The sequence below is a fragment of the Phycodurus eques genome, chromosome 1, assembly GCF_024500275.1.
Source record: "Phycodurus eques isolate BA_2022a chromosome 1, UOR_Pequ_1.1, whole genome shotgun sequence".
Lineage (NCBI taxonomy): Eukaryota > Metazoa > Chordata > Actinopteri > Syngnathiformes > Syngnathidae > Phycodurus > Phycodurus eques.
This window is the reverse complement of record NC_084525.1, coordinates 47877351-47887753: the sequence shown is the minus strand read 5'-3', so window position 1 is coordinate 47887753 and position 10403 is coordinate 47877351. Positions and strand designations below refer to the sequence as shown.

Below are 10403 nucleotides of genomic sequence, written 5' to 3'. Positions count from 1 at the left end.
GTGATAACTTATTTGTGTTTATGGAGTACAAAAGTAAAGGAGAAAAAAAAACATGACAGGTCTGTATGAGCACTGGAAAAAATGTAAAGTTGATTCATATCCATTACCTCTTGGAAATTGTGATAAACATCGCAATAATTGATTTTAACAATATCATATCTCCACCTTCCATTTGTTTATTGCTGAGCGTGGAGCACATGTAGAGTTTTGAGCTCTCTAGTGGCTCGATTAAGAGGACTACCTGAATCCATATTGAACTGGGGAGAGGAATATTGTGATGCATCGATGAATCAATATTTTTACCCATCCCTAGTTAGAGCCACGAACATTTCTATGGCTTTCTGTGACTCTTCCAGTCTCTCCAAAAAACAATTGTAATTGAACTAGGAAATGTATTGATTCGTGAATCAAACACCTTTGACCCAAAAGCCCAAAGTCCCTCAATATTTGAGAGCGGTGTAGTCGGAAAAGAAAGAACATTCAATATTCACAACTTAGCTTGGCGTCCAACAGCCTTCACCTGAAACTGGTACTTATTTTTCAAAACTCTTTAAAAAATAAAATGCTGTACTGAATCATATAAATGGCACATTATAAAATCTAGTGCTGGTCACAATTCATTTAATGCATGTTTGTTGTTGTTTGCCAGGATGCAATACAAGGCATCGTTTTTCCACAGCTAATCCGAATGTCTGTGTTCTTTAATGAAATTGAACAAAATGTTAAGTACACTTGAGAAATGCACAATTGTACAAAGTCAGTGAACACAAAGCATAGAGGATTTATAAAACGCTTTGTGAGTAACAAAATATGATCTACTACAGCCTCGGTTACGTGCAGTCTCTTTTGGGGGCTACAAAAATACAACTTGATACTTTGCATACATTTAAAATAGATTTATATAAAGTTGTTATAAGACAGCACGATCTTCACTCCACCTCAAAAAAAAAATGGCACAGGTGTCACCAAATCTCTTTTCCAAACTATGACTCTACCTTTGGCTTGACACATTTTTAAATTATACTAGTATGTGTATATATCCATTTATAAGCAAATACATTAATGTTATAGCAAGCTTTACAAGCAAAAGGGTCCCACGCCTATAACCCTCCAGGGACCCGACTGGCCACGATTGCTTTTGCTGTACAGTGATTGGTCCGGCGGCAATGCCTGATTGGCTCGCTAAAGGATTTTGGCATGGTTGCTCCGCCCACCAACAGCACTTAAATGGACATAGTGCAAAGGATGAACTGTAAGAGAACACAAGAGAATTTGATCAAATCAAGAACAGACCGAACACTGAAGCTGCATCCAACACAACAACAAAAATTAAAAATATATATATAATAAAAAATAGATAATAATAATCAGATTACAAACTGGTCAAAACAACTCTGGTGACTGGCGAACAAGGTTTTGAAAACGGCTGGTAGTGAATGAGTTAAAGGGGACATATTATGGAAAATAGGCTTTTTATTATTTGTATACAAATAGTCGGCTCTCTGCAGTGGCTGTCCGTCATTCATCAAGTGTGAAGTTAAACAACCAGGTTATATTTGGATTAGATTTACTTGAGAATATTTTGTTATCCGCCTATTACTGGAAATGTGTTGTGAGAAAGCCATTCTGCACTTTTGCATCATAACCACCATAAACAGTTTCCCAAAAAATGGCTTTGGTGTGTTTGTTGTGCCGTTGTTGCACAAATACCCCAAGCGAACGATATTTCCTGACAGAAAAGCCCGAGCTTTCAAAGTCTCACACTGCTAAAAGGTGAACCATTGATGTAATAAGTTACTACATTTTTAAAAAATGTAGTAACTTATTTAGATTTTTAAAAAACATCTAAATAAATAAAATAGAACCCTCCTTTTGTTATGCTACATTTAATTCTGATCATTTCAAACATATTCCATCCATCCATTCATTTTCAACACCGGGTCACCGTACAAACGTAGTTAAAAGAAATCAAGCAATACAAGAAAAAAATAACAGAGCATCAATAAAAATGGAAAAATGATTTGGGAAACGTTAAAATGTATAGGCAGTCGGGAAAAAATTTAAATGTATAGGCAACGTAGCCGTGGCCACTTCCTGGTTAGCTGCCATATGTTTTTGTGTTGGGATCAAAATGATACATACATGCATGTTATGTAATGTGTTTTAACATTTTACATGACATACATTAAAGTTTTTTTTTTTTAAACTTTTTTTATCTATATTTTTTTTTACTCCTCTGGATGGGAAAAGCGAGTCCCAATACCAGCTATCGGTATCGGGCCGATACCGGCCTGACTTCAAGCTATCGGGTACTGGTGAAGGCTGCCGACAACAGCCACCGATACCTTAAGTGTGTGTGGGGGGGGATTTTTTTTTTTTTTTTTTTTTTTAAATAAATAAATCTGCCATTGATAAGTCCTCACCACCAATAGTTGGCGCGACACTTGCAAGGATGTGACACATTGGCAAAACATCATGTGCTTAAGGAAGAAAGAAAGGTCTTAGTTCAAAATTATCTGTTATTGTGTTCATTTAAATGTGATGTTATCAAAAGTACTAGTGGTATTTGTACTTGATACCATTGAGTACTCCAGAGTGAATACTCGTAATGTTATCAATCTGAAAAAAAGTGGTATCGAACATCCCTTTCAAAAGGTAGCACGAATAGAACCCAAGTGATTTTGAAGACAGCGCACGTGCAGATGTGGAAGGTACTGTGACTTACATCATCGTAGCCAAAATGTACAGAACCTTGCTGCATGGTATCTCTCCTCTTAAAATGATCTGCAATGGGAATATACATGCAAGTAAGTGCGAAAGCGCTCAGAGCTACCATTGGCTCGTTCTCACGTAGCGCGCGTGCTACCTGTGAGTGCACGAAGCTTGACGCAGCAGGCCACGTAATCGTCAAAGTAGATGCGGCCGCTTTTGTTGTAGCGCTTGATGACGGCGTTCAGAGCCTGAGGACTGATGCGGTATCCTGGTTTAAATTAAAAAAAAATAATAATAATAATGTTATATCGTGCTACCTCGACTTATAATAAGTTGAACTTGTTTTCCGCGATCTAGCGCTTAACTCAATGTATTCAGATATCAAATAAATGTTTCCCGTTGAAATGAACTGAAATGTCATTGATATGTTCCAATGCAAATTTTGCTCGAATTTTTTTTTATTTTTTTAATAAAGACAAATCGCACTATACAATGGCAGCCCCGCATATTTGCAAACTCACCTATCCTATATTCAATCATTCAAAACAAGTTCAAAACTTACCTTTTTCATTTCGCATTTAACTTTCATTTACCCCTCAACCAATTCACCGGTTTATTTTTGTCTGTTTTTGCTTGTTTGATGTGTTGTAAAACACCTGAGTTTTATGAAAAGCGCAGGGCAGGATTGATGCCTTACCTTGAAGGTTCACTGAACCCGCGAACAGCAAAAATCCAAAGTAACCGACGCCCACACAATAAGGTTTGTAACTGCGGCAAAGCCATTTCTTCGATTAGACAAAGCTATGGCCTAACAAAATGAAGCTCACACCCTCACTTCAACATAGGTTCTCTGCATCAAGATACCACCAGATGGCACTGAAGTAATATTTTTCACATTCTCATCTGTCTCTCACCCATTGAGCTGATTGCCTGGTTCATCTCATGGGGCTCAACGGTACCACTCCTGTCTCGGTCAAACATTATGAAGTTCTGCTTCCAGCCGTTCAGCGCCACAAACAGCTCCTTGAACTCATTGAAGCCCATCTTACCTGTAAAGTCTCTCTGGTGATGGGGTGGTGAAGGCGCAACATTGCGTAAACATGTTCAATGACCTTACCGCCGCGGTTACCCGCAGTGATGCGCAAAAGGATACATCGAGCATCGCGATCATGATTCTGCATGTCTCCAGGCTAAATGCTGCAACAAGAAGAAAACACAATTTGTACAAAGACGCACAGCTTTTGCATGGCCTAGCATAGAGGAGGCCACTCACGGCTGTAGGTTCCAGTGAAGCCAGATTGAGTTAAACACCTCTGCAGCTCCACTGCATCCACCTCACCGTCCTGTACACAAGTGTCAGACCTCATGTACTTGGGTCTGCTGGCCAGAAGACGCTGCAGATGCCAGTTTTGTTCCTTTCATACCTGGCCAGCAATGGCTGTGAAGTAACCCCACATCGGGTCATTGGCAGCTGGGGCCAGAGCGCCATACGTTGCCTGATAGCCTCCTCCATAGGGGGAGTACCCACCACTCTGGGGCAGTGCACCTCCCATTGGGCCAAGCATTGGTCCACCCATGTGACCAAGTACGGGTCTCCCCATTGGTCCTCCAGGCATTCCTTGGGGAGGCATTGGGCTGCCATACTAAGAAAGGAAATAGACTCAAGGTCGGAAATTTCTTCGAAGAAAACATGGAGGGCCAGGCAAGACACATTTTATTTTAATGGGATTCAAATTAAACTGTCGAGCTTTTCAGAAAAGCATTATCATTAAACAAAACTTAACCATAAAGAAATTAATGATGGCGTTGTTCAGTCATCCCTCGTATTCAAATAAATAAATAAAGATTTCACAAATTCTGCCAGGGTATGTAAACTTATAAGCACTACTGAACATATATGCAGTCATACATACCCCTGTCATATTGGAAAGAAAGTGTAGGCTCCACCTTTTTTATAACCTCGAGGTGGCAGCATATTAGAATGAACATGTACATCTTTTTCATAACCTCTAGATGGCGGCTTAAATTTATAAAATGGGAAAGTTTTTTTCATTTCCCCCTACACCTATGTATAATGCGCACTATTGACAATTTTTTTTGGGGGGGGGGGGTGCATTACGGTAAAATGTGAAACAGTGCATGTCACCTTTGTAATTTACAATGTGAGAGCTTTTCATCATTTTATTATTTTACTGAACTGGAAGCGGCACGGTTAGCACATTTTTCTCACAGTTCTGAGGACTGGGGTTCAATCCCCGGCGCCGCCTGTGTGGAGTTTGCATGTTCTCCCCGTGCCTGCGAGGCTTTTCTCCGGTTTCCTCCCACATCCCAAAAACATGCGTGGTAGGTTAATTGACAACTATAAATCGCCCGTAGGTGTGAATGTGAGTGCGAACGGTTGTTTGTTTTTATGTGCAATGCGATTGGCTGGCAACCAGTTCAGGGTGTACCCCGCCTCCTGCCCGATAGCTGGGATAGGCTGCAGCACGCCCGCGACCCGAGTGAGGAGAAGCGGCTCAGAAAATGGATGGATTCCAAACCATTCATATTTTTGTTATTTCAATGTTTAAGTAACCGTTTTAAGATTTGACAATTTAGTTACAGACTTTCCCAAGAAGTGCCATGCTTCTCTTGAATAAATGTGGGAATGAAATTGCATTGAAATATACAAAAACAGTGAAATTTATCTTGCCAGGTTGGGAGCTCAGCACCCCTAAACTTCTGATCCTAAAATCGGCCCAGCTGCCTACTGTACTTCCAAACGAGCGGAAAATCCGCCAGGCTACTTCTTATTCGGTCGCTTAGCAACCTGCGCCAAATAGGGGCAAGTTTTCGCCGACATAACTAACAACCCTTTATTGCTCATTGACTGTTTTTCTCAATGTCTTTATGTCTCCAAAGTGTTCTCTGTCAATTGCCTGTCTGTTGTCGTACTAGAGCGGCTTCAACTACCGGAAACAAATTCCTTGGGTGTTTTTTGAACCTACTTGGCAAATAAAGACGATTCTGATTCTGATCTCTGCGCCGTCCTTGCGCTCGACTCCGCGGTGTGCGTCGGACTAACTTAAAGTGAGTGTAAGCACACTACTTCTGTTTTATTGGATCTGGGATTTGTCATGTAGTATCGTTCTTCACCATCATAGAAATGAAATACTGAACGGGTGTAACCATTTTAGTTAAATGTTCGTGATTTTCTTTTCCCCAACCCGGAAGTCATTTATCTCTCTGACATACACACAAAATACGACGAATAAACATATTGAGGCCGTTTAATGTACTCACCCCACCGTATCCCGGGTAAGCCATCTGTGTAACTGAAAAAGAAAATTAGCACAAGTTGAAAAGTGTTCAGTCGTGCATAACACAAGTGACACCCTTTTCTACTTCCGGTAAGTACTTGCCAGACGCTAGCGGAAGTAGAAGCCAGTGTGTGACGTAATGAAACCAATTTGTGTTGGTTGTTGGAAATAAAGATTGAAAAACAACAACAAAAAAAAAAGAATCCTTCTCGATTCGACACCGCATAAACAGCCAACTTGTACATCGACGCCGAGAGATTGTAGAGCGACTTTATCCTGTTTCGGGTTCTAACCATAGAGAAATTCCATGGATGCCTCATTGAGCGGGTTGGCCCGTTGCTGCTATACGCGTGCAACCGCCATATTGGATGTGGCAGGTCACCAATAAACGAATTCAAAATACACTGAACGTCACGGTGGACGACTGGTCATCCAGTAACATGCATTGTAGGTTAATTGAAGACTCTAAATTGCCCGTAGGTGTGAATGTGAGTGTGAATGGTCGTTTGTTTATATGGTGGTCGGTGTACCCTGCGTCTCGCCCAAAGATAGCTGGTTTAGGCCTCAGCACGTGAGCCTAGTGAGGATAAGCGTATGGAAAACGGATGGATGGATGAACAACACGACAGCCTACAAATTTAAAAGCTTTATTTTCTTTCTTTCACCCACACAAACACACATAATGTTGATTCATGTTTTCATGAGGGAGAGGTGAGTACTGATAAAGGGTATCAGTATCGGGTCGATACCGGCATTAGGACTGGTACATGTGAAGGCTGTCAACAATGATGGAAAATTTCGTTTTCTACTTGAACTTGTTCAAAGTTCAGTTCACCATTCCAAAAATGAACCAGTTCAATTCATAGTTCATTCCATTTCCCCACTGTTGCCACCCATTCAGTCCGCACTAGTAGCCAGCTGCAGCTTTCACCCTACAATCTAAAAAACAAGAGGAAAAACGTCTCGCTTGAGCTTGTGCTTTTATTGTATTTGAGCATTTGGTCTTTTTTAAAATGAGGAATTCAAACAAAAGCAGGACTTTTGTCGTTAATGTGCAAAGAAAAACACGCAACACAGTTTTGACAGGAATCGGAATCGGAATGTTGTGTGAATCGACCCCAGTCGGCTCTTGATTCAGTCACACGGTTGTTTCATTGTGAAAGAAAAACAATATCGTTAAGTGGAGTCACAGCGAAGGAAAGAAAAAGAAAACGCCTGATACACTTTTTAAACACTTTACTGTTACACTGACACTAAATGTGTTCAAAATGTCATCTCTAAGCGATTTGGTTTCGTGGTATGTAAATGGAAAGGTCGTAGGCTACTCATCAAACAAGACATGCTGCATTAGGGAAGATTTGTTTGCAGAGGATGTCCGCCGTGAGTGGCACAAGTGATGAAAATGGTGTTTATTCCCCATAAATGTGCAGCTTTTCTATTTGTTAAGCTTTCAACGGGCTTTTACTGTTTACTGTGACCAATCATCGCCTCACACCTTCCGGCATGACGGAAATAACGTGCGCTCTTGCGTATCCGCTGAGGAAAGACGCTGTTCTCACAAACGTGTGGTTCGTATTCCATATTTGTTTCAAGAATATACATGTTTCATTCAGAACTTTTGTCATGTAAATACAGTGGATAAAAAAAAGTCTACACCCCCCTGTTCCAACGGCAGGTTTTTGTGTGAAATAAAGCATTTCAAAAAAATTTCACTTTTTCCCTTCAGAGAGCCAGTCTCATCTTGTGTTCCATAGCGTAGCGTGTTGTTAAGACAGTAGCCAGGCTCTTAAAAAATGAAGTATATCTCAGTTTCATTGTTTCCATTGCACTTGTGCTTTTATTGTATTTGAGCATAAACTTGCATCTTTGGCAAGTAACTGTGCTCCCGATCTCATTTTTAGTCAAATATCTCCACACGCTTGTAGCATAGTACAGCCATCTGCCATCCTTGCGACAAGTGTTATGACGGTTTGGTGATATCAATATCGTTCTCGTTATCTCCAAACATCCTGGTGACGAGGACGCCCTCATTCCTCGCCCCCAGTCCCGTCCATGTATCGATATTTTAAGACGGGCGGTCATCGGAATAGCCGAAGCGTGTGAGGCTAACCGCTATTGTGATTCACCGTCAGCTTATTTTTGTACTCTCAGACACGCTCGGATGGATGAAGACCGTGTGACCTCGTTGGCTCGACCTTTTGCTGCTCCCTCCACAGAAGATTAAAGCCAGCGACGACAGATGAGTAACACAACTGTTATGATATGGAAAATCTAACTACTTCTCTTACAGTATATTTGTGTTTACATGTAAGTAAGTTTTGTATTTCGCAATTGTCCATTGTCTTCCGCTGATCCGAGGTCGGTTCGCTGGGGCAGCAGCCTCAGCGGGGAAGCCCAGACTTCCCTCTCCCCAGCCACTTCCTCCAGCTCTTCCGAGGGGATCCTGAAGCGTACCCAGGGGATCCTGAGGCGTTCCCAGGCAAGCCGAGAGACGTAGTCTCTCCAGCGTATCCTGGGTCGTCCCTGGGGTCTCCATTCCCGGTGGGATGTGCCCGTAACACTTCACCGGGGAGGCGTCCGGGAGGCATCCTAACCTGATGCCCGAGCCACCCCATCTGGCTCCTCTCGATGTGGAGGAGCAGCGGCTCTACTCTGAGCCCCTCCTGAATGACCAAGCTTCTCACCCTATCTCTAAGGGGGAGCCCGGACACCCTGCGGAGAAAACTCATTACGGCTGTTTGTATCCGGGATCTTGTTCTTTCGGTCACGACCCGCAGCTCCTGACTATAGATGAGGGTAGGAACGTAGATCGACCGGTAAATCGAGAGCTTCGCCTTTCGGCTTTGCTCCTTCTTCACCACAACCGACGATACAAAGTCTGCATCACTGCAAACGCCGCACTGATCCGCCTGTCGATCTCCCGTTCTATTCTTCCCTCACTCATGAACAAGACCCCCAGATATTTAACCTAACCGCTTCTTCATGGGAAGGCATATCGGTGGAATTTAGGAGGTCTTCGAAGTATTTTCCCCACCGACTCACAGCGTCCCGAGCCGAGGTCAGCAGCCCCCCCATCCCCACTATACACAATGTTGATGGTGTACTGCTTCCCCCTCCTGAGACGCTGGATGGTGGACCAGAATTTCCTCGAAGCCGTCCGGAAGTCGTTCTCCATGGCCTCACCGAACTCCTCCCACGCCCGAGTTTTTGCCTCAGCGACCACCAAAGCAGCATTCCGCTTGGCCAGCCGGTACCCATCAGCTGCCGCAGGAGTCCCACAGTCAAAAAAGGCCCGATAGGACTTCTTCTTCAGCTTGACGGGATCCCTCACTGCTGGTGTCCACCAACGGGTTCGGGGATAGCCACCACGACAGGCACCGACAACCTTACGGCCACAGCTCCGGTCGGCCGCCTCGGCAATTGAGGCGCGGAACATGGTCCACTCGGACTCAATGTCCCCCGCCTCTCCCGAGACCTGGGTGAAGTTCTACCGGAGGTGGGAGTTGAAACTTCTTCTGACAGGGGATTCTGCCAGACGTTCCCAGCAGAGCCTCACAATACGTTTGGGCCTGCCACGTCGGACCGGCATCTTCCCCCACCATCGGAGCCAACTCACCACCAGGTGGTGATCATTTGACAGCACCGCCCCTCTCTTCACCCGAGTGTCCAAGACATGCGGCCGCAGGTCCGATGACACGACCACAAAGTCGATCATTGAACGGCGACCTAGGGTGTCCTGATGCCAAGTGCACGTGTGGACACCCTTATGCTTGAACATGGTGTTCGTTATGGACAATCCGTGATGAGCACAGAAGTCCAATAACAGAACACCACTCGGGTTCTGATCGGGGGGGCCGTTCCTCCCAATCACGCCCTTCCAGGTCTCACTGTCATTGCCCACGTGAGCATTGAACTCCCCCAGCAGAACGATGGAGTCCCCAGCGGGAGGTGGTGAGCTCATGGGAAGGGGGACCCACGTTATCCTTTCGGGGTGTGCCCGGCCGGGCCCCATGGCGCTCGCCTTCGAGCCACACCTCCAGGCTTGGCTCCAGAGGGGGGCCCCGGTGACTTGCGTCCGGGCAAGGGAAAACCTTGATCCAGTTAATGTATTCTTCATAGGGGTTTTGGAAGCCGTACTTTGTCTGGTCCCTCACCTAGGACCTGTTTGCAATGGCTGACCCTACCAGGGGCGTGAAGCCCCAGACAACTTAGCTCCTGGGATCATTGGGACACACAAATCCCTCCACCACGATAAGGTGACGGCTCAAGGAGAGGATTTCGCAATTGATGTTATGTTTATTTTTTTTATTTTTTGCAAACTTGTTCACACATCTGGTTGATATTACTGTTAAAATATCAATAAAAAAATACACAAATGTGCTTGCTAAGAAT

The 10403-nt window shown here is 43.9% G+C and overlaps 1 protein-coding gene across 1 annotated transcript; it reads right to left on the bottom strand.

The window, feature by feature from the left end:
• Window positions 1-4: 4 nt before the first annotated feature.
• LOC133412724 (grancalcin-like) lies at window positions 5-6115 on the bottom strand. The gene is made up of 8 exons (XM_061696315.1): window positions 5995-6115; window positions 4137-4355; window positions 3986-4055; window positions 3866-3909; window positions 3627-3774; window positions 2867-2980; window positions 2726-2784; window positions 5-1250 (listed from the first exon to the last, which is right to left on the bottom strand). Exons 1-8 carry the CDS (start codon window positions 6016-6018, stop codon window positions 1224-1226), a joined length of 705 nt encoding a protein of 234 aa, XP_061552299.1. The 5' UTR covers window positions 6019-6115; the 3' UTR covers window positions 5-1223.
• Between the last annotated feature and the right edge of the window lie 4288 nt (window positions 6116-10403).